Raw genomic sequence first — 25,618 nt, forward strand, 5'->3', positions numbered from 1 at the left:
GAATTCCAAATCGAGCAAAATGAATGGGAGAGTTAGCGTTAAAACATGTGCAAAATTGCTGTAATCCATTATTGGACGAGAACACAGAAAAAACGGAAGAGGGACTATGACTAATTACGGCAACAAGTGTTTCATGTTTTGGTCCAATTATTTGGTTTTGCGTCCTCTATCCGCTTTGAAACAATAAACTTTTTACAGTGTTTAGAGTGCATAGCACTGTCATTCCTAAAAAGGAGTATGCTTTTTAATTTAACTAATCCCCACTGAGGACAAAAACGTCACAGTAAATACTTTAATTCAGCACCTGACGCCGATTCCAGCAATCCAAAATTTGATACAGAGCTCCCATTACTTGAAACTCAAACAAAAAGCGATTGCATTCTTGAGCAAGCGTTTGTCCAAGCCATAGAAAAAAATATTGTGTCAGGAGGTATCTGTCAGCTCTGGTGAAAGCAACGCAGAAAAAAACCTCTTTTGCAGACGTCGACGATGGAGTAACGAGAAAGTCAATATTTGAGAGGGACAGTGTGATAACTAAAAATGACCAAAGGGCAATCAAAAATGACTTCGAAGAGATACCTGAACCATGAAGATGGGTGTATCATTAAAATAAGCTGATGAACTGGTGAACTAACCTGAATGTTCGGTTTACTTCAAGGATTTTTTTGCTTCAGCAAAAGGCCATTTTTCTGAAGGATTAATGGATATTTACGTATAATTAGGGATTAAATTTAAAATATGCACTAAATTACAACTGGCATAACGCATTTCTCGATTAAACAGTGGCACTAACCTTATTAAAAGTGTTCCAATAATTCGGTGCATTAAGCTTTAATTTAAATTTCACTGACAACTTTCCAAGAGCTATTAAAATACAACCCATATTTTATTGAGGTTTGAGTGGACTTACGAAGCAGTTAGAACCAATCATACCTACTACATTTATATATTTCAGAAAATTCTTTAATTAATTTAAACTAAACGAGTTTTGATTAGTTTAGAACACACCTGAAAGTGAACTCATAAACTTAGCGGGCTCTTCTAATTTTATAGAAAAACTCATCTATTTGTTGAATACCACGTTATATCCGTCATGATATTTTCAGGCCTTATTTATATGCAGTACCAATTCGCGTTAAAATAAATATTCCAACATTTTATTTCGAAGCAATTAGATGGCCCCAATCCAAAATCGATTGGAAAGTTCAGTCACGTTGATCTTAATCGTTGCTTTATTGCTGCCGGTTTAACTAGATATTGGTTTTAATTCGGTTATTGACGAAATAATTTAATTTTTGTTTCCCCATATTGAGTTAAAATAACAAATATGTGAACTGTGTCAGCATAGTCTGTTTTTATTGTAAAAACCGGTCCCAAAGTTTATTTTATTATTTACCCGAACTAACCATAACGGATTTTCAATCGAGGCCTGAGGGTTTTGCCGAGAATTGGGGAGCATGAGCTCATCCTCGATTAGATCCGGTAGGCAAGTAGAGGTCTAGCAGAAGAAGGAGCAGTTTGGACTAAAGTTTCTGCAACCCTTACTCCAGTGACAAAAGTTCGCTTTTTACAGAATCGGTGGTGTGGATAAAATGCAAGAATTGGGATGACGGAAGCTGTTGAATGCTTTTAATAGGAACGATTATGACAAAGTGACACATTGGCAACTACTTAGCCAAAGGCTAATATTGTCTATCAAACTTCCTGGCGAAGATAATTACATTTTATCTAAACAAGGTAAATTTAGAACTACAGTATTGTAACTTTGACGTAAATTGCAAAGATCTTGAAAACTTTATTGGAAATTTAGCAGCAACTTCATCCGTGGCCTTTGCGTAGGTCGCTAAGTATTAAACTTTATTAACAAAGGGTCTTAACGTGTTTGTAATGAAAATTGATTGTGAAAATTTAGTACGTAGTTAAAAATAATATTACTTTCTATTTTTTAAAATTTTATTAAATTTAATTTTAATTTTAATTAAATTGCTTAATTAGGATGGGACGTTTAAAGAGTTTACAGCATATATTCCAGTTGCTGCCAAAAATTGGTTCCAACTATTGACGGTTGAAGACTATGGTGCAAGAAGAGGATAAGAAGATCCAAGATGAAAACACGATTTATTTTCTACTAGAAGTAGCTTAAATACTATGTATTTTTTGTATGTACATAGAACTACGTCAGAAATTTGTGTTTAATTTATTTTATTTTATCAGTTTTAATATGTATTATTAGAGTGTTTCTTATGTCCTGGATAGGACCTCTTTGGTGCTCATTACAAATCTCTTCTATTTGCTGTAAGTTCTCCAATTAATTCATCTTCTTTCGATCATCATGATAATATTGAAGTGTGAATCATAACGCATTAAGTATAGGAAATATAAGAAATAAATTGATGCAGTCCAACAAAGAAAATTCCTGCAGTAGACCCATCAAGGGAAACTAAATCTGGAGACGAGGCTAAAATATTTGAGTATCTCCTCCGGGGAAATATTCAAAAACCGCTGAGAATGTGGAGTAACTCAACGAACACCTGCATGACGACAGGGGGAAGAGGGGGAGGGGGGCGCAAAGGCAGGGAAGTAGGATTGCATAACATGAATGAGACACACCTATAAATAAAGCTTCAAAAAAGCTTCTTTGGGGTATTATAGTAATTACCAAGCGATTGTTCCATCAGAAAGAAATACTCAATAATTGCATGAGCTAACCCGAACTGAACCGAGAAACCTCAAATGAGGTTAGTTTGCTATATTAGAATAATAGTATCAGATAAGGGTTCAATTGGACCGTTGCTTTCATTCCAGATACCAGCAAGTGAATCAATTCGGGTTATACGCAGAGGAGACGGGGTTCTGCCTCCACCTTTAGTCGAGCACAGGGCCTTATTATCCTTAGTTTCACTTCTGTATTACAGTAATTGTCTGAGTTTGCTGAAAGGAGGATCAATCTTCCCCTGAGAGACGCTGTTTGTATGGAAATTATTTCAAATTAATATAGTCTACCCGTCATGAAAGTGCTGCCATAACTTACATATTACTGTAGGCGCAGTACAGTTAAGCGAGATTCCGTGGAACCTGCAAAAGAGTAAACGAAATGGAAATATTATATTTTCGATATCACTGAATAATTCTGAATTTTTCGAAGGTGAGCTTGGGATTAAGGTAGGATGAAGAAATTGAATTAATTGAATTTTTGATAATTAGCGAATTTACGTAGTGTGGTTATGAATTATGAGCAATTTTTCCAATATACAATAAAGGCGTTATAGTTATAAGTGGCGGAATATTCCAAATTCAATGCATTCACGGATCCTGTTCCGGTCCTGTCTAGCTCCCAACTCCAACCGTAATCGACCAAAGTTTGTGAATGGAAATGCAACAGCTAGTCGCTCAATACTAGCAGGCACAATGTTCCCATTCGGTCTTTCCGCCCTCTCAATTTTGGATATTCCCGACCCGAGCGCAGAAATTTTGTTGTCATATTACAGTTTATAGGGCGAGTTTAGAACAAAGTTCAAATTCATATTTTTAAGCTGATTATTTCGGACTGGAACTGCCGGCCAATGAATGAATCAATGCAAACTCTCTACTGCTTTGCATTGATTCATTTATCAACACTGCTATTAGGGAATTATTATTCTTCGTTCCAGTTGACATAAACGTTTGACAGAGAATAATTATTTATATCATTTGCTACGTGAATCAGATAAATCATTTTAATAAGTTTAGATTTACTGAAGTTAAAACTGATCCTCAGAGGCCCGAACTACAATTAAGGGCGATAAGAAAAGCCGTTTTGAGAGTTTATTATTATATCGATCAAACAGCAATTTTTCGAAACGAACCTTTCGGTGTTAGAAAGATTGATTACTCTAGCGCAGCAGTACCACACAGTAATTAATTTAATAAACCAAAAAAACGACATTTTGCTACCAAAAAGTTTAATGTGTTGCCCTCAGTGTTGCTAAACTATGTAATTTGCCACGGTGTTGTGAAATTAATTACCGAAGACAGGGTTTGATTAGATTATCTATGCAGCAGAACTTCATGTCTCGTTTGAGGAAGCTTTTTCTTGTATGTAGCAGCATCGAAAGAACCCGAAATAAAGACTGCAAATCTGTTCTATGTGTGGCAACACAGAAGTGAAAATAAGTGATTTTTTTTATTGACAAACGTTTTCAGAGGTTGACACGATTTTTTTATATGCACAAAATTTTCAAAATTACGATATTTTGAAAACCTGACAAAACATTGGAAAGGTTGTTGAAAAAATCGAAGTAGCCTGAACATGTTCCATGATGCGTTGCCTGGTTGTTCAACATCATCTCCTCTCTTTTCGAACGCTCATGAATTTTTGTGAAAAAGGCCGTAAACACATTGACACTTTTTTGTCCTACTTTTATTTAATTGTTCAGTGTGATGTTTGGGGAAATACTAATTTAAAGATGGAGAAAGAATCTTCTTAGTCAGTCCTAGAATTGTTACGTACGGCCTTTTGGAAAAGAAGTATTAGGTCGTGTAGTATGAAATAAGTAGATTCTCGAAATGCCACATTCAACTGCGAATAACTTCACTCTAAATCTATATTTGGACTTGACTTTTTTATGTGGAAAAGGCACATTCTTCCTCTTTCGATCAGAGTTTAAAGTGTTAAAAATTATTGAAAACTTTTATTTTTATAAACATTTTTGTGCAGCCATGCAAAATAGTGAAATTCGTGTGTTAATGAAATATGAGTTCCACCGTGGAACCACAACAGCTCAGACGGCTCGCAATATTAATGATGTGTTTGGTACTGAAGTCACTTCACAGCAAACAGTATCTCGTTGGTTCATGAAATTTCGTTCTGGCAATTTTGACCTAACAAATGAACCACGTGGACGACCTGAAACTCAAGTGGATAACGATTATCTGAAAGCCGTGGTGGAAGCGAATCCACGTCAAAGTGCAAGCGAATTATCGTTAATATTCAGTGTAACCAAAAAAACAATATTGACTCATTTGGCTGAAATTGGTAAGGTGAAAAAGCTGGACAAGTGGATACCGCATGAGTTGAGTGACATACAGAAAGAACGACGTCTCGAAGCTTGTGTTTCTTTGTTGTGCCGGTATAATAACGATCCATTTTTGAATCGGATTGTTACTTGTGATGAGAAATGGATCCTATATGACAATGACAGACGTTCATCGCAGTGGTTGGATCAAGATGAACCACCAAAACATTGTGCGAAAAAAAATCTTCATCAAAAGAAGCTTATGGTGTCCGTTTGGTGGTCCAACGCAGGTGTCATCCATCACAGCTTCATGAAACCTGGTGAATCGATTACGGTTGATGTCTACTGCCGACAACTGACCGAAATGATGAGGCAACTGACGCCAGCCAAGCAGCCAAGATTAGTCAATCGAAGTGCACCGCTATTGTTGCACGACAACGCTCGGCCACACACCGCACAAGTCACCTTGGCCAAGCTACAGGAGTTGGAATTGGAAACTCTTCGTCATCCACCGTATTCACCCGACTTAGCACCCACTGATTACCACTTCTTTCAAAATTTTGATAACTTCTTGGTAGGGAAAACATTCAATTCCGACGAGGCTGTCAAAGCTGCCTTCTAAGAGTTTATCAACTCCCGGCCTGCAGGCTTTTACAGCAGGGGAATCAATTAACTTCCCGTTAAATGGCAGAAGTGTATTGATAATGGTGGTGCATATTTCGATTGACAATAAAAACATTTCATATGAAAAAAAATGACTAAAGTTTCAATTCAATTCTACTCATTTCATACTACACGACCTAATATTTTTCCACCTCTGAATCCAATCAACGATATGTTCTTAATTTTTTTCTTCTGTATTTCCTTCGAAAGTTAATCAAAATATCTTCGACAGCTTTGACATTCTTTTAACTCTGCCTCACACACTTGGCCCTAACTCATAGAAATATATTTTAGTAGTAGTGAATTATAATAAAGAAAATTCCCTGAACATATTTCCTATTCTTTGTTTAAAGAAGTTACTTTCCTTCTGTTCAAGAAAAATATTGACACAATTGAAAAACACGGCTTGAGGTTATATTAAGTATCTAAGGGTTCTCGAACTTAATTTAGTCTCTTGTAATCGAAATCTTTTCATTATTAGGTCTCATGGTTGTTTATTTTTTTGTAGTTAGTTCCCTTTAATCAACACTTACTGCTTCATATTTAAAGTAATTTTCTTTATCAATTTTATAAAATGTTTGCCTTCCAAAATACGTTTGAGAAATTGATATTAAAGAAGTTCTTAACGCTGGAAGCGAGCAAAGCGGTTGATGCATTCCTGGCAAACAGCAGGCTTATTTACTAAAGACTCTAAACAGCTTACTGGCTAAAGTCAATCTGCTGTAGCTTACGGTTCATTTATGCTTCAAAGTAAAACAAAAATGCTGATCATGCCAAGCTTTAACGTACAGTGCAGGCAGGGCAAAATTTATAGGAATCACGTTAATCACCTAATATTTTTAACTAAGAGGTATACACAATCTGTCAGGTAAAATTGGATTTAAAATACCGTCGTGAATTTCAGGAACAAAAATTACATTAAAGTAGTGATACCGATCATTTTCGAAGTGATAAGTAACGCATGATCCTATGTGGAGATGAAAATGTGATTATCCATGCAGAAGAGATGTACTTGTATAATTATTGCATGGTGGTATTGATTGTGCATGTGCATTATAATTCGTGAATTGAGGGTTATTAATTTTTGCCCTTAATAATGTGACCCTTGAGGTATTTGTCCTTGGCGGACGCTAATGGACCTATGTCTTAATGGACGCTAAATATCTGGATCAGACAAATACGCGTTTAATTAATTACTTGATGATGACCAAGATGTCAAGGGTTAGTTGAGAATCAGGTAAGGAGTACGAGGGAGCTTCGGTGTGTAACTATAAATGGTTGTTGCTATTCAGCAGAAATCTTATTTATTCTTTTGGCCTTGTTCCCTGATTTACCGAATGATGTATGTATAATAGACTCCGTATTAATATGTTAATTTCAAATCGTAATTATATATATGAAGTAGCATTTTTACGATCAAAATCTGAGTCCGGGCCCGAAACGATGTTCCCAGTCGTTAGGGTCCAAGAGAAGGACCCCGGATGTCCAGGAACGAAAGAGGGACCCCGGGCGCTAGGAACAAAAAGGGGACCTCGACGTGCCGGGGGCTCCTTGGCCGGTCCTCGACTCCTGGGTTTGGGGGCTGGGGGATAATGTAACTTAATTTAAATGCCATTTTATTCCACCCCCAATTCGAGATTTTACTGTAATTAAAATTATGAAATAAACCCTCATTGGCCTGTACTCGCCATACCATAATAGAACGTTTTCCAACGTTTCAAGTAACGAGGGTTTTCCAGCAGAGATAGAATAATTAAGCCCATTTAAAAGTTTAAATAACCGCAAGTGGGCGCTCTGTGGGTGTAATATAATGAATGCATTGAGGATTATATTGGAAATAGCGTAATTTCTCTTGGTTGCGTAGTTTATAAATGGGAGTAGTTACGAATGAAAGACACCATTAAGCTTTTTAATAGCTTACGAGCATAAGGAAATTGGCTAATAAATTGGAATATTTTAACCATATTTTAGCACAATAAATTCATTAATACGTAGAGGCGCGGATGCTGTGAGGGATTTAATGGTTGTCATGAGTAGAAACAAGGTAGTTCTAATAATTTATTAAATCAAAATAAATCATTCTAAGCTTAGCAGTAGAGAATTTTGCGCTTATCTTTAACCATCTTTAGGTGAAGTTTGAAGCAAATGGGAAGATTCTGATGATTATATACACCATACCCCTTTTACTTATCATGAAAATGACATTTAAGTTTAATTTATTTTAAATGATTAAAATTTAATTTACTTTAAATTGTTAAAATTAAATGATAACCTTTAAACCACTGAGAGAATTACTACCCTTCCAATTCGAATTTAAACAGGTTAAAACTGTTCGTAAAAGTTGCACGTAATCCCACGAGCTGTAATCAACACTATTAGCTCATTTAAACAAAACAAACAGGGTGTCGCAAATTAACTTTGCTATAAAGTAAATCATATCAAGAGCAATTATCCCACTAATTACCAGTTTCATACATCTGTAAATTAATGTTAACTGTTATTGGATTCGGTGACTAACAAATAGGTAATATACAAAATTCAATTGTCAACGAAGCTTGATTTACAACAACGTGTTGCACAATAACATGTAATTAGGTCAAGAATTATATGAAATTCGTGTAATTAATTTAGCAAGTATTTGATGAAACATCAAGAAAAAATTAGGCGACTTAAAGACGGCTAAAAAAAGATGCGAACAATAGTTCAGGTTAGTTCAAGTCGGTTCAGGTTAGTTCAGGTTAGCACAATTTTTTTTGTGGTGGAACACCTACATGATTTATGTATCTGTTCGTATAGATCTCATTCTGAGTAATGTCTAAATACGGGGAATAGCCGGTTTAAACATGAATAAAATATGATAAACTAACGACATATTCTGGAAATTTAAAAAGAAGACCCTTAGAAGTGCTCCCTCAGAAATGTTCCTGGAAGAGCTTCCAACGAACTTTGGTGCCACACAAAGTGCAGCTTAAAACTCCTATCCCAAAATGAGGATTTCTGAATTATTTTATGAAATATTTATTGCATTAGCACCATTAATAAACTTTCAGCCACAGGTTTAAACGCAGGTTATACAATACAAACTATAACTTTAATTCACGCTTTAACCTGCATCTCACACTGTTCTACATGCTTCACTGAATTTTTATTAAGAGATTAAATGGTTTTGATGATTGATCAGTTAAATATCGTTTTGTTGAGGTTACTCCAGAGGTGGGGAGTATCAACTTGACACTTTTAATGCAATTGCTTTTTGAGTTCCCAAAATATCAGCCCCTAAAGTTGGAAAAATGGTTAAAATTGATTACTAATCAGAGTCCCATATTTTTTCATTATGAAAGCTGAGAGCAGGTTCTTCAATTGAGCACAACTGAAATCACTCTTAAATTCCGCTTCTACAGTTTTTTTCGCTTCCTGCGGAACAAGAAATAGCGAGAGCGCCAAGAAGAAACTTCTCAATAACAAATACGGTTGAGTGAAACTAGCCATTTACACTTTGGTAAAACAATAAATGTAAATACATAAATTTGGCACATTCATGAAATGAAATATTCAGAAAAATCTCAAATTCAATATATGTTATATTCAAGAGGGCACGCCGCAAAATGTGAATGCGAGTTTAAAACTTTGCCCGGTAAACTTCGGAATTGAAAATAGTTTCGAGTAAAAGCAGAGAAGAGAGCTTTGCTGAATAACTGGAAGTCCGGGTAGGATTGAAAGGAGTTTTCGTGGGCAATACGCCTAGCAATTTTTGGAGGTTGTATTTTTAAGAGAAGCACGTCTTAGAGGGAAAAAGGCGCGGATCTCCAGAGCAGACTCGGCAGCGCAAAACCGGGGGCATGGCTCTGCCCCATTCAGTCTTGCGCCAAACACAGTCAGAGCAGCCTCTCAAAACATATTCCAGTGTGCTTACTTATCAGAGTTTATACGCTACCTGACTCTTCCAGAGAATGACACAACTCTTTCCGATCAGCACTTTTTGACGTTTTAGCGTATTTCAGAAACAGACGCTTAACAGTCATTTTTCGGAAGTTTAACGAACTTTTCCAGAAGTTTAAAGAGCGCTCTAACTATTCATCAACCGATCATTGTTTTCTTGATATTATGAAATTTTGACTTTTGAAATTTTCGAATTTCCGCAACTTGTAAATCGACCGCGAATTGAAATCTTCTGGTGCAGAGACGTTCGAACATGGTAAGTCATTAAAGTATTTCTCATTAGTCTGCAACAACAGGTGTCTTCCTTGAAAACCAAATCCGATCCTCATCAAATAAAATATTTCCGATAATTAAAATTTTTTAGTTTCGCTGTTCTAGTGGGTTTCCATCAACAATAAAAAATGTTCCAGACACTTTTGAAATGCTTTTAATACCCATAAACGTGTTGAAAAGTATTAGGTATGGTTTCATATGATTTATACATAGCATGAACACCAGATATTGCCTTGAACATACACACGTTAGGGTTGAGGAGGCACTCGTGCATAATCACATTCCAGGAAAAGTTCGTGCTTTCACTACGAACATTCGAATTCCAGAAAAGCTTCTCGAAATCCCGTTCATTCATGTTATCCGTATGAATGAGAGATTTATTTATTGAAAGCTAACTTGCTGTAGTATTTTACCGTATTGGCCAAGGTGAAAAGAGGGTCGCTAGAGTTGGGAAAAAATATTTATTTCGTGTCGAAAAGGTTCTTAAAAAGGGAAAAAGAGACAATGTTTGCCGCAAATGGGCATGAAATATATTTGAGGGGCGACGAGTATTTATGTTGAAACCTTTCTTGAAAATTTCCTGCTTTAGCCAGGATAAATTTCATCATGTCTCGTCTTTCAGCGGCTGAGTGGAATAAACTAGTCGATAAATGGCGGATGCGTTGAAACCCATGAAGAAGGACGTTTATTTATGCAGGTACTGGTTATTGATTGAAATTGGTCAACCCGTTTAGCCTAAGTTTTTTCTCAATTAAAGCTGGATGAACAATACTTTCCAAAACCCGTATTTTATCAGTTTTGTCATGTTTTTATTGTCAAGCAGAACACAAGTTCTGAGATGTGTGGAAATTTTTTTAATATGTAAAATTCTAGATTCACAAATGTCTCTTTATATGAACATTGAGTTTCTTAAATCGTTTAAGTGTTTGAAATTAATCAGCTTTGTAGGCTCCAATTAATAAGACTTTAAGATAAATATCTTTGCGTTGTTAGGGTTCGAAAGATCTCACTACCCACGCTTTGTCGTTAAAGAGGCTTTATTTATTATAGTAATTAATTATGTAATAGGAAAGTTGCGATACCTGCATAAATAGATTGATGTTAAATAAAATGTTACCAACCAATTAATTTTTAAGTCGTAAAAAGTGTTTTTTTTCTTCACTTCTTAGTGCAGATTTCATTAAATCTACATATACGCATATTCAGGGCTATTCCTTCCTACTAAACTTCATCCACCTATTCTTTCTACAAAAAATATTATGATGTGGCCAAATTTCTTTCATATGAAATTTTTCATATAGATTCCTTACATCTTCATATATCATTCCATATTTCTAAAATCGACGAAGACGCCTTGAACTTGTATTTAATATCAGCTCCCCCTACACCACACTCATTTTATTCCCTTCGTCTCTATATTAAGTCTCGGGGATATCCAGAAAAACAATTAATATCGCTGAGATGTTTCTGGTGGAGGATAATGTTTGTTGGGGCGTACTATTTATATATCTCTATTCTGTCTGTACTACCACAAATCTGAAGCCAACAAGAAGATTACTCCTAAAATAATGAAGTCTTCATTAATATGTGAACCATTGGGATAGATTATCCAAAACCAGCAAATTTAAACCCGATCTCTCCATTAGGAAAAATAAACGTTGAAAGGTATATTAGCAAACAGAAATGGAAGAAACCTTAAGAAAAATAGGTCAGCCTTGGATAATGTGTCGTACGCATTAAAAATGAATTATTCAAAATTTTGTCGATATGGATATGACAGGGAGTTAGCTGAAATCTCATCCACGGATTTCGTTAAAGCTGTCATGAGTGGAAATTTCAATATTAAACCATTTAACAAACTTTTTATTTCACCTAGTGGACACCTGGGAAATGAAAATACAAAAGAAAATGCGAGAGGGTATTTTTTCCTAAATGGAACAACAAGTGTAATTTTAAAATCACATAGATGAACGATCAATGAGTAATATTTCATGATAAAAGGCACCCTTCTCGAGACAGAATATGACTTTGTAGGCGTTCACAATCGCTTCGCGGCTCTATCGAGGTAGATCATAACTCGTTACAAGTACCCCAAATTTAAACTAAATATCTCTAACTCGAAATATCTTGAACTTGAAATCGCTTTTGTCAGCATGTGAATCAGAATATGACTTAGTTCAATTTTACAGTAATTCTGTGTCGTGATGTGCGCTTTACTGGACATCTTTGGTCCCAATTTGCCTCACAAGTCGGGATTATTAGTTTTTGTGTTAAATATTTACCTGGAAATGTAAATGTTATTGAACCTTATTGATACTGTGATCATTTTCTTTTAGAATGTCAAATATTTGCTTTTCATGTTAAGTTTTTTCTTTAAATGCATTCTTCGCTGATGGTATGAGATTTCAGCAGGGTTCATTCACTTATTCAATTTATTGTATGTGTTTTTCTAAAAACTTGTTTCTCTTAGATAAATTCGTAACATATGTTTTCGTGAGAGATTAAAGGTGGCAAGAACTAGTTTTCAAGATTATTTATTTTGGAATTGAATCAAAGGCCTTACCTACCACCAATCTCTGCTATTTCTGAACCAAATTCGATCAATAGGCATGTATTTTAACTATGTAAAATAATAGTAATATCGATCCCCATTACAAGCGAATTGGAATTTCCTTGGAACTGCTCCTTATTGACCATTAAATCCTATTTAGAAACTCGAGCTTGCGAACTCTACTTTAAATGGAATTACTCCAGCCTACACTACCACATTTATAGTTTCCATTAGCTCACATAAACTGCAGTTAATTAAATACTTTCGCACTTCTCTCACTAGAATAATTTATTTTATGATGCGCCATCTAACTCATTACTGACATTATTAGTCCAAAACTAAAGATGCTACGAAATTCATTAGCCCTAATTTTCTCATGTAAATTTGCTGTGTGATTAATCACCATACTTCAAATCAATGTTCTTTTGGGAATTAAATCTTACACTTCGGCGAAATCTAAGAGAACAAACCCCTTATTTCGTTGTTAATCCTATATCTGGTAATGTTCTCAATCAACTCACAACGTGACGTGATGACGCCCCAAACAAATAGTTGTCGTGGTGGGTAAATGTAGTGTTTTAAATAGTTAAACTATAGTTAAAGATCATTTTCACGCATTTTGGCGAAATTTACTAAAATTGCACTATATTGGAATACTAATTAATTTAATTTATTGCACTATTGCTATTAAAGTAGGTGCATTTTAACGGAAAAATCTTAAACTTTTAGCGACACGAAAAATCAAAACAGGTCTGCTTTGTTCTACTGAGTTCTCTATTTAATTCAACATCACAATCACAGAAACATCTCTAGTGACGCACACATAATGCGTTTTTATGCAACCAAACGTTCCTAGAGTCACAGTTCGACTTTTAATTAAATCTCACTGACGCAATTTATTAAAAGTGGAAAATCAACAAACACTTTAATGAATAATTGAAATCGGATAAAGGGATTTTAATTGAACTACGGGAGGTTTTATTTCGGGGAAAATGAAAAATCGATTCAAATTTAGAAGCAAATTTAATTGAACAGAAACCAACTTTTTCCCTCAAAAGTTCTTTTCTATCGTTATAAATCAGATCTTGAGATTAATGGTTATTCTTTTAGACAGATCGAGCGAATATAATAATTTTCGTTTTTTGACTCCGAACATACTTAAATCAAAAGCGTCGTTTTTGTCACGAAAAACACGTAAATTTCTCCTCCCGTTGATAACTATTAACATCAACCTATTTTCATTTGTTTTTCGTTCATTCAAAATTTATTATCTTTACTGTCTAGGCTATAAAACGCTTTTACGGCCGCTATCTATAAAATTTCATTAACATATTCATTAAAAGTGACACTTTACCGATTGTTTTGTACCATGAAAAGGTCACTTTTTTTGTCGCTCGAGAAGAATTTTTTGCTGCTTCTGCTGCTGTTTCTAACTCAATGAACAATGAGTGAGATATGAAACAATTTAAATAAAACCCAAAAATAGGAACACAAATTTGGAGCGATATTCAATTACGCCAACACAGATTCCTTTAGAAAGCAACTTGGTTAGAAAGTAGGAAATGAAATTATTTCACTGGGAAAGTCTTTCTGGCTTTCTAAACATTTGATTTGTATATTTGTATTTCATTTATAGTGGTTTAAATCGCTCAGGCAAAATCCATATTTTTTGTAATTATTTGGTCCTAAATTCAAGAATGGGAAATTGAATTTGCGAAAGATGACGTAAATGATAATAGCGTATAGTGCAAATAAAAAGTACTTAAAGCATTTTTAGTTGCTTTGGTGAATGCTAAAATAAGTTAATTTTGCTGAGATACATTCAGAGTTAATGGAATGTTCAAATTTCAACCCCAGGCATATTTCGTGTTTTTAGTGGAGTTATTCTAATGGCAAATGTAACAGGTAAAATAATATGACGAAAATTGATACCTATACAAATCCAGTATCCAGTAATAGCTAATTGAAATATATAGTAGGAAGTATTTATTTTATGGTGCAGATTTAATTTAATTTAATACAACAGTTCAATGAAAATTATGGCCACTTGTTTTATCTGAGCTTAATTGCACACATGCGACATTTCATGCACGAATGCTCAATGGATATTATTTTAGAATCGAAACCCATTTAAGTGTAAAATACGAATTTATTTACTGAAAATAATTTTGTGACATTGATATTCATGGTTATAGAGCCTTTAAAATTATTTTAATTTTTCATTGCCCCCTTGTCAGCATCAATCGAAGACATGTTTTCAATGCGGATAAAATTCCTCACTCCAAATACTAAAACTTAGTCAGATATTCCGACTACATAGTATGCAATTCATCGATCGTCCACGGGCCGTTTGAAATGTGTCACCACGCCAAGCCAATAACAGAAAATCCTCCTATATTGAAGAAAAATCCTTTTCAATTCCCTCAATGAAAGACATACACTAAGTACCCCTGTCGGCTTCTTCGGGCTAGTCAATGTAAAATATCGAAAAACTCAGCATCTAAAACATCAATAAATCCGAAAATCCCTTCAAACTATACGTGAACACGGAAGCATGGGGTATTACAGAATTTTCCGTATCTATTTTGTATATATGCTTTTGACAGGTCGAAAAGGTGAGGAGATAAAAGTTTCAACACCTTTCACTTCGATGAAGATATTAACTCAAAATATATTATTGCTCCCGTTAAGCTAAACAGGGTTAAAACATTATAAATTTTACAAGGGGCAAAGCCTCCAAAAACCAATTTCACTTTTGAACAGGAGGACAACGTAAACGATATTGTCTTTTTGTTGGTAAAAAACAAATTTATCCCGTAATCTCCAATTTATTGCATGTCGCGCTGCCTGGTTAAAGTCGAGCACACCGCTTTGTGACGTCACACCGCTGTCAGAGCGTTTAACACGTTCAGGGAATGAGAACAATCATGAGAGTTTTGAATTTTCTTTGGGTTTTTCTCATATAACGATTTATTTAATTTTTGCGAAATTTTCTCCTTTTTCTTGCCTACTCTTTAGCTAAAAGCAAGTGAAAGGTAAAATCTCGTTTCTTAGAAAATTAATGAATTTAGGTGTACGACATGAAAGAGGGAGTAAGCCTAGAAATTTTATTTTTAATTCCTATAAAAAATGTGGTGAGTGATCGAGGGTTTTTTGAACATAATGCCAGTATATGGATTTGAATTCCTTCTTAGAGAGAAAATGCCTCAGGCGATTTCGCGGTAAGATATTCTGTTTTATCCATTGCTTATTTATCTTCTTTAAAAACAACAAGAACAGTTCCCAAACGTTCTCGCTTCACTGTCCCAACAATTAATTATGGCGTGAGACAGATTCCATCCCTTACTTAAAGACCATTCAAGCTCCTTAATAAGTGGAATTAATAGCACGGTCCAGCGTTATTAAATGGTAGGGTAAGGAAAACCTCGAAAGCGATGACAAACAAACTGCTGCTAACACATATCTTCTTCTACGTCATGGAAATAATGAGGAATTTTAGCTTCGCCATTCTCTATTCTATATTACATGTTGTCATTACACAGAGTTTTTAGAGATAACTTCAGACAAACTCTGCTCATATTAATATACAGCATGTTTCGAATTGAGTCTTTATGGATATCTTGAAAACTATAAAAGCTAGAATAATGGTTAAATGTAATTCGGGAAATTACAGTATTTTTTCGAAAACGCAGGTTTAAGGTTTTTAAAAATTCGCTTAAAATCGAAAAAATTGTTTTTAAACTGGCATAGACCTGGCAAATAAGTTTTCTTCAACTTGTCCCATTAAATTATTTTTCTATCCCCTATAGTTCTCAAAATATCCGTACATGTAACCTCAATTTAGGATATGCTGTAAATGCAGGGTAGTCCAATTGCTATGGGCCATTATTGCTATCTTTCAAACCGTAAACGTTAGAAGTTTAGTTAAATTAAACAAAAGTTGATAAATTTAATGATAAGTTAAGATCTCGAAGTATTGTTGCCAAAATTTGTTCGGTTTCGGAAGTATTGGGAAAAAACGAAATTTTGCTGAAAATATATCTTATTTTCTTACATTTTTAGGTTTGTCTTTTGGAAACTATAAATTTTATTTATAATCTCTTTTTTTATCTATAATCCTAAAATTTTAATGTAAAACAAAATAAATTAGGTACCTCTGTTGAAATAATAAATTAAATTAATAATCCCGGTCATTGTTGAATTGAATCCAGGTCCGTATTTAAAAAATTGAAGTTTGTGTTGATATCTCAGGAACTAAAAGTGCAATTTTTTAGAAATTAACATTAGTGTGTAAAGCTTTTAAAACCAATAAAATGTGATAAGAAAATTTTTTTTCGAAAACTCTTAGTTTTCGGTTTATTTTCAAAAAACGTTTTCGGCAAAATTTCGCTTTTTCCTAATACTTCCGAAACCGAACAAATTTTGGTAATAGTGCCTCGAGATGTTAACTTGTCATCAAATTTGACAAATTTTGTCTAATTGAAACGAACTTGTAACATTTAGTGTTTAAAAGATAGCAATAGTGGCCCTTAGCAATTGGACCACCCTATACAGGGTGATTTACGTAACTGTTTCATTAGAAACTTTTGTACTTGTAACTAATCTAAATTTTTCATATTTGGGGGTAAGTTAATATAGATACACTCTACTTTTTTAAAATATTTTGAAGGTCATATCACTTCCGGTTATATCGGAAGTCGAGGTCAACTTCCTTATTTCAAATGGAACACCCAGTGTATTTTTGCATTTTTGGAATCTAGTGATTAAGCTGATTAAATTCTTATTAGATACCCCTATACCTAAACCTAACCATTTCAAGTATATATTAGTTTAAAAGAAAAATCTTTCTAAAACACCATTTCTATAAAATTTAAAATGTTCAGCTATTATTGAAGCTGGCTTTACGAAAATTTGCTGACATGTTAACTAGATATGGTAGATTAGGTTAATGTGAAAAGTTTTTATAAATATCATACAGGGTATCCAAAAAACCACGTCATATTTAAAAAACTTTGATAGCAAAAAAGTCGCTTATTTCAAATGGAACACCCCATATATTTTTATATGTCTAGCATCTAAATTTAATTCTGAATCAATTATTATTAAGCATCCCTATACCTAAAATTAACGCTTTCGTTCTAATTTACGATTTTTTAATATTATACAATAATAATTCTAAGTATCTTAGTTGGCTTTGAAAAGAACATGCCTGCTTCCTGTAACATGCGTTAATGTAATTATCAATTTAATAAGTTCACTCAGAAGTTTAGAATCATGAACTTTAATAATACTTATTCAAATAGTGATATTTTTAATTTATTCTTTATTCATGGAAGTGTAACAAAATTTTGGAGAGAACTTGCCGTACATTCATCAAAAGATATCCGCATCTTCCGTAAATCGCAAAGAACAAACAACGTGGTTTTTTGGATACCCTGTATGATATTTATAAAAACTTTTCACATTAACCTAATCTACCATATCTAGTTAACACGTCAGCAAATTTTCGTAAAGCCAGCTTCAATAATAGCTGAAAATTTTAAATTTTATAGAAATGTGTTTTAGAAAGATTTTTTTTTAAAACCAATATATCTTTAAAATGGTTAGGTTTAGGTATAGGAGTACCTAATAAGAATTTAATCAGCTTAATCACTAGATTCCAAAAATGCAAAAATATACTGGGTGGTCCATTTGAAATAAAGAAGTTGACCTCGACTTCCGGTATAACCGGAAGTGATATGACCTTCAAAATATTTTAAAAAAGTAGAGTGTATCTATATTAGCTTAACCCCCAAATATGAAAAATTTAGATTAGTTACAAGTGCAAAAGTTTCTAATGAAACAGTTACGTGAATCACCCTGTATAGCCCATTAGCAACAAAAAAATACAACATTAATGGACCTCTGTTATGATTCAAATTAGATGTTTACCTAGTTTATAGCAGAGGTTATTCACATAGAAAATGTAATAATGTAGTAAAGAGAACATTCTGTATTCATATGTATAGTATATGCGGGGTGTCTCTAAATCATCTGTACAAAATTTACCAAAATTTATTATTGTTTTTGTATTTTTATTGTATTTTTGAGGTCAACTTTCGACGATTTAACCCAACTTGCTTTACTTTAAAAAGTAACGATTTTGGAAGTACAAATCTTCGTAACGATAGTAATTGAGTAAATCTCGTATTATGGGGTTTTTAGGATCGACAAATCGGAATCCGTTTAGATTTTTATTATACAGCGTAAAGAGCATCACTGGCGTTATGTCGGCTGCTTTTAAAATTACATAACTTTTTGTCAATGTGTAAAAATCATTGTTCTAATAAAATTTGATTTCCACAACATGCTTTAGACAGGTTGGATTATGTCGCCCTACATGGACCCAGGAATCTGTGTGAATGTTTTGCAGAGACCAATTGGAGACACCCTGTATATTATTAATTTCCTCTAATTTCCTAATTATCTTCTCCCATGTATGCCTACGAATGAATATTAAGTCTAACGTACAACTAAATCAATAAACAGAATTTATTCTTGTCATTGGGGTATATAAAGGCGGCCAAATTGTCTGTAATAGCTATTTATAGAGTATAAACCTTTTTAACGTCTATTTATAGTGATCTTTATATGTATTATATCAAGTTTCCATGGGTTTTCCGAAGGGTGCATTTCCTTCGTTGCGTACGATCAAAAATGTTTGGTCGCTATTTTAAGCTAATCGATTGAGGACGCGAGTTCGTTACTTTCAGCACGTGGAGCGTTAATAACTTATGGGTTTCCAATGCTTTTATGAGAAGCTTTTTATTTAGTGAAATATGGAGGGAAAAAGTTCTGCAATAAGCACTTTTCTTTTCACTCAGACACTTAAAACTGAAAAGTTTCCTTTCGTGTGGATTTGTGGTTAATGTTCATGCTGGAAATTCTCAAGATCGCATTAAAGATAATCGAAAAGGCTTCTCTTCAAATATTCTTAATATCCCCCCGATTCTGTTTGTTCGATTACTGGAAATTTCCTTTTATAACTTTGGCTAATTCATTTAAAACAAATTTGAATCCGTTTTACAAGGATCTTAATACCTACTTAGTTCGTAGGCTTTCTCTTATTCTCTCCTATCTACCTCTTAAATCTTTCTCCTTTAAAAATGTTGCTGTTCTGTATTAAGTAATCGCTTAAATGCAGAGTTTTCTCATATTTTTCAAAAAATGTTCCGAAGCCAATATCTCAGCAACTGCAGGCACAAGGAAAAAATTTGTTATGAAAAATCGACTTGTTTTGAGGTCCTCTTCACGCATCTGTTCTGCGTTCCTTGCATTCCGAATCACCTGTATCAAAAACTGAGGACCAATGACCTTCAAATACGAAAAAATGAATTTCCGTAGACTAAATTCTAAAAAGGACAAAATAGAGTAACACAATGGTTTTTGATGGACGATTATCTGACAAAATCAGAAAAAGCCGTCTGCCTTGATTGAAATATTGTATGAATAAGCTCTTCAATCTTTCAAGGGATTTGAGAAAACGCCGAGTTCTGAATGGCAATTATATGACGTTATTTATATAAGAAAATCGAATTCAAACTGACAGCTCTAAGATTGACGATGTTTGCATTAATTTCAAATATAATATCCGTCCCAGTTATTCAAGTGTGTTAAACCCTCACTTATATATCTCGCAATTTAAACCATTTTAGTTTCTTTCTTTCCTTAAACTAAACTTATTTTCAATGTGAAGGACCGTGAAAAGTGGCGTCTATTGAATGTAATTAATGAACGGAACCGTGACATAAAAGAGACTGGTAATAACGTAAAACGTAACGTGTTGAGCAGAGCAATTGAATCATTAAAGAGATTTCAACCCTAAAATAACTCTTAAGAAGTCATTGGATGTCAAATGGCTGGGCATTAATTTAGTTCGTTTCCTCTGAAAAAATCAATATTTCTAGTTTATTGCTTTAAGACAGCATTTTAATTCTTTAATTAACAGTTTTTATGGTAGATGTACTTAAGGCATAAATGCAGGATGTCCGATTCTGGAGCTCAACGAACAGAATATTGCTAATTATAGAAGATAAGAGGTCGGGTAAACTGGGGCAAAGTTACACAATTTGGAATTTAAGAATATGTCGTTTCAGAATTTGAAAAATTCAGATGACTTGCAAAGATATTCTAAAAAAATTTAATTTTAGATTTATCTTTCTCAGCTGATTTGGGGGAACTAATTCGAAATAATGAATACTTCATGACAGCAACTTTTCCTCTTCTTCAATGTGGCTATGTTATATTTCAAATCCAACGTTCCGGTTTTTGCCAACCATCATCACCTTTGATTTTTTACGGGCGCCATCTTGAATTTTCACAATTTTTTAATTAATCTTTTTTTCAGAATTTTCAAAGGATTTTTTGAATAGGATTTTTTCAAATTTTGAATTTTCTTGAATTCTAAATTTAACCGACCTTGTGTTTGTTGTGGTTACCGAAACACCCTGTATATGACTCTTTAAATCTATTCACACTTCAATAATATATGAAAGCGATCGCTTTGTTTCAGATGCTCGTTAGTTTACTAATGTACTGGGGAATGGTTTCGCTGGTTCATGGTTTACCGGGGGCTAAAGGATATAGGAATTCTGGCGAAGTTACGAAGAGTGGAATCCAATCAGAACCGACGTGTGATGAGCTAAAAGCAATGTGGAGGTAAGCCTCTTTGTTCATTTAAACAATCGTACTTAACAAACATAAGTAAAAACCAATATAGGCAAATACACCGTAGCACATTGATACGTTAAATGCCAAGAAAATAAAATATCCCTCATATTCTTTGTGTCATTTCTTTACAACATACATATCTCCAGACCTGGACAGTTACCTTGCAAGAATTTTTCCGAAGGCTACTTGTTGCTTTGTATTTGTATACACAACAAAGTCTTAATTTGTCAAAATGTATTAAGGCGATAGGGTCGCACTTCGTCTGTAATCCGGCACTTTTCCGAGAAAAAAGATATTTCAAGCCTACTTTATCATGTTGCGAACAAAAAGAAAAAGATATTAAAGGGTCTCAAGTAAGCTTTAACGATACCATTTATTTTCGTGGTTTCACCCGACGCCTTTTACCGAAAGATATTTATATTGTCACCCTTAAAAAATAATTAATTCTTCGGATTAATCGTGAATTATGTCCAGATTTAAATGTGAAATTGAATAATTTTGTGTTAGTCAGCTTGTCTCAGGCAGCTGAGAATGGATGTTGGGAAGGTTCAATGAAAAATGCATCAATTGATACCAAGAATTGTGACGATATTACTATAGTCTTGAGACGATGTTTTTGGTTTATATGATACGGCACTCCTGTTCATTACCTTACACATATAAAGGTGTTCTTGAATAAGAATTTTCAACATCAAGTTCGGTCATCAAGTTTCAACATCGGAGTAGTGAACATTCGTGGCCACCACTAAGTTCCAACTTGAACCACTTTGATTTATCTTTTTTCTTTAAAAATATTTAAATAACATATCTTAGTATTTGATTTCGTGAGTTATTGTGATAGATTCGCTGAATAACGTTAAAGGGTCACGATGAAATGACTCATATTTGTTGATGTTTCACATGAGTAAACCCTGTTGATATAACCATTTCAACGTTATTCAAATCTTGCCCCTGAAGCCATTTATTTTCCTTGCTAAAATGAGTCCTGATAAAAATTCCTGCTCTCTACCCAATTTTCTAATACTGCAATATTGAGTGAAAAACCTAAGAAAATTCAGTATTATTTCCATATTCTACAAATAAGTAGTGTAAAAAATTATGCAGTTATTACATTTGGTGATCTTTATTTAACAGAGAAATGCATGACGCTAAAGACAAAAGATCAATTGAAATTATTTTAGAAAGCCGGTTGAAAAGGATCTTTTCCGAGCATTTATATGATGATAAAAATTGAGCTCACGAGAGTTTTAATAAAATGATATTTGCTCTGGCGAGTATTTCTGCAAAAGCGGAATCCAAATATATTTCGCCTGCAAAATGCTGCAAAAAATGTAACAAAAATTGCGACAAATTTTTCCGCCCACCTCGTTTACGTTCGATGAAGTTGGGACGAGCCATTTTCTGGCCTACACACATATTTCATAAAAATTGTTCTTGCATCCAAAGAGGGGTAGCGAGTTTAAAAGTCGTTTAGCATTTCCGCTTAAGGAGCTAAAAATCTCGATTTTTCACCCATCAACATATAAGCAGAAAATTCGGTGGGGTTTAAATTAAAAAGCCATTTTGTAGATTTAATAAACATGACACACTCAGCTGTGCTTTCGCTTACTAATGCGGTACACGTCAGATGCGCTCATCAAAATACCATTTAATTTTCCATTTCCTGAAAACATGGTCTAATGTATTTCGAGTACGTGTTCAGTCTATTGATGTAATAATAAGTTTCTACACATTTCTTTGAGGAAAGAATGTAGCGATGTATGCTCGCAACGAATCAAGAAACACTACAAGGCTGGTTTCGATACAGCATCTTTTCAAATCGTTTAATTATATAGGTTAAAATTGCTGAAAACTTGGCAGTAAATTGAAAAAATTTAAATTATCAACCGTATGTAGTAAAAAATTCATCATTTAATTGTTTGTTTAAGTCGATTCTGATCCAACCTTCCAAACATTTCAAGTGTTTCCCCTAAAAAGTAATCGAAAAAAGTAGTATAGTTGAATGCCTGTAGGGGTATTTGCTCACGGAGTATTTGTTTCTGTTTTTCTCTTTTTTAATTTCAGAGACACTAAACAAATTATAATTTTAGATTAAGGAAATGATTTCCTGGACTGTCTGAAATGTTTATCTTTCAAAGGCTCATTAGGGAATTTGTAAAATCCCCTGTGCAAGTTCCTAATTTTACGAAGCGCTTTCGAGTTTATTATCTTCGAAGGGATTTTTGAATGCAAATTTGATGAATGAAGTGGCAAAGAGTTCGATGACTTTCCTCAAAAAAATGCAAATTTCCAAAGGAGAACGACCCTTTGACAATTCTTCAAAAAACTATAATCTAGTTATTTTTTTAATTTTTGACAGAAGAACACTAAAATTAATGAGTCCGTTACTGTAAAGCAGTTTGCATCTCCCTGAACTCTAGGACGAAAACAAATCGAATGTTCTTCTGATATTGAAATCGAGCAAATTTACGACCTCAGAGTGGGTAACGTAATCAAAACGACCATAAAACCTGAGGGGCGTGCAAACTGTAGCTATTTCGCCCAAAAAATAAATGGAAATGCGAATTCCGTGCAATGAGTGGTAGGGATGTTTAATTAAAATTACTAAACGGATAATTCATTTTATAACAAAGTGTTCCGAGTATCTAAAGATTACTTGTGGCAAAATATGTAATTATGGGGCCTGTATATGACTAATAATTCACCTATAAAAATATCTTACGAAATTTTAAAAACATAATCCATCTTCGGTTATCTGAGGCCTACGCGCTGCAGCCACATTTTATTGATTGTCGTTATTTGCAACTGACTTAAAAGAATTACCTTGCTCTGAAGCTTTTCTTTGAATATAGTTAATAGTAAAATATATCAAATAAAATAATAAATGTTTCAGTAGTTCTCTTGGGTCCTAAAACATTAGAATACATTCATTTTCAGGGATAGTTCGATTGCTTTAAAAAAAAACTGCGCTGTGACTTAAAATATAAAAAAATTAAATTAATAAGAAGAAATGGAAAAGGTCGAGAAAACACTTTTTCATTGCTGTTCCTCTAAGACCCTTACTGGAATAAAAAAAATCAGTTTTATTCTAAGCCATCGAGACTGATTCCAAATCTACCGCTAAAAATACCAGGAATTTAAACATATACACCATACTGTACTCGATCTGCGCATTGCTGATCAACGATTGTGACACTGCAAATGCGCCAATGAGATATTCCTTAAATTTTATAAAATTGATACATTTCTTGGAATTGCCATGAACGCCTTAATATAGTGCCTAATTTTAGTATTCACTAATTATATTTCTTTCGTCTTTTGAACTCTTAATTACTTCCTACGATTCATTCTTTTTCCTGTTCCGATTTTCGACACCGTAATGTTGCTTTTTTATTGCTCTTAAACATACATTTGGCTTCGAAATTATTCATATAACTTTACCCCGAGAGGGTTACAAAATGGCTCTAAACTATATACTTACGACACATAAATTTGAGCTGATGTATCTCGCATGGTATTGAGAAGTGTGGATTTTATCACAAGTGGTTTTCCCACATTTTAATGTTTCTTACGCATTCAATTATTTGTATCCTCATTTTTTCTAACTAATTAAGAGCTTTTTTTCGCAGGTTTTCAAAGAGACAATCACGAGCTGCGGAGTTAACTAACGAACTGCCCATGTATCCCGATCCATTTGCAGACAATGTCTGGCAACCTTTCTATGCCACATCAAGGAGTATTGTGGGGTTAGTAAATAAGTTTTATTTCAGCGAAAAATGCCAATAAAACATGGATTTTCCTTAATTACCCTTGCGCTTGACTACTTCTTGAGGTTATTTTCATCTCGTGCTTCCATAATGTTAACAACGCCTTAATAACAGTCATTCAACCGCTGTCAGAGCGGTATTATATTTCTAATTTAGAGGCACTCTTAGCAAATAAACCCTGAGGGTTTTCAGCTCCATTACTTATTTAATTTGAACGCGGTTCGAAGTTTTAACCCGCTCTAATTTTATGAATTATCTTTTGCACAGTGATACCACATCACGTAGTTTACGTACAAAACAAATATAAGAGGAAAATATTTGAATTATTATAAAAAAATCAAAGCGCTTTAGTGACGTTAGAGAGCTCAGAAGCTCCTATCAATCTCTATGATTTGGCATATAACAACAGTAATGGTGCAACAACGATTCAATAGACGGGGAAAATATGCAGTGAATCCGGTACTGTCTAAATCGATTTTTGATCGATCCTTGTCAATTGAGGATGTGAGTTCTTTAAGTGAGCACTTCAAAACTACCTACATCAGTTAATTAAAGGCTAAAGGTGCAAATTCAAAGCTTATATGTTCTAAAGCAGTAAATTGTGGAATTTGTGAAAAACACTGACATGAAGATTTCAAGACCCTCTAATGCTCCAGTCAAATGCAAATGAGTGAATAAAATTTATGAATGCTCGAAATCAACAAGTTTTCTCTAAATGGGTC

At 33.9% G+C, this 25,618-nt stretch overlaps 1 protein-coding gene across 3 annotated transcripts in view; it reads left to right on the forward strand.

Moving 5' to 3' along the window:
• The first annotated feature begins 9,527 nt into the window (after positions 1–9,527).
• The window catches only part of LOC136410586 (uncharacterized), a 102,071-nt gene continuing 85,980 nt past the window's right edge, over positions 9,528–25,618 (forward strand). For all 3 annotated transcript variants that reach the window (XR_010752260.1, XM_066392798.1, XM_066392799.1), the window contains exons 1-3: positions 9,528–9,852; positions 20,972–21,117; positions 24,759–24,875. Coding sequence is in view for 2 of the 3 variants with exons in the window: in XM_066392798.1 (XP_066248895.1) it covers positions 9,850–9,852; positions 20,972–21,117; positions 24,759–24,875 (266 nt within the window). In the remaining variant the exon portion in view is untranslated. The remainder of the gene's footprint in view (positions 9,853–20,971; positions 21,118–24,758; positions 24,876–25,618) is intronic.

This window comes from Euwallacea similis, chromosome 8 (genome assembly GCF_039881205.1).
Source record: "Euwallacea similis isolate ESF13 chromosome 8, ESF131.1, whole genome shotgun sequence".
NCBI classification, from domain to species: Eukaryota; Metazoa; Arthropoda; class Insecta; order Coleoptera; family Curculionidae; genus Euwallacea; species Euwallacea similis.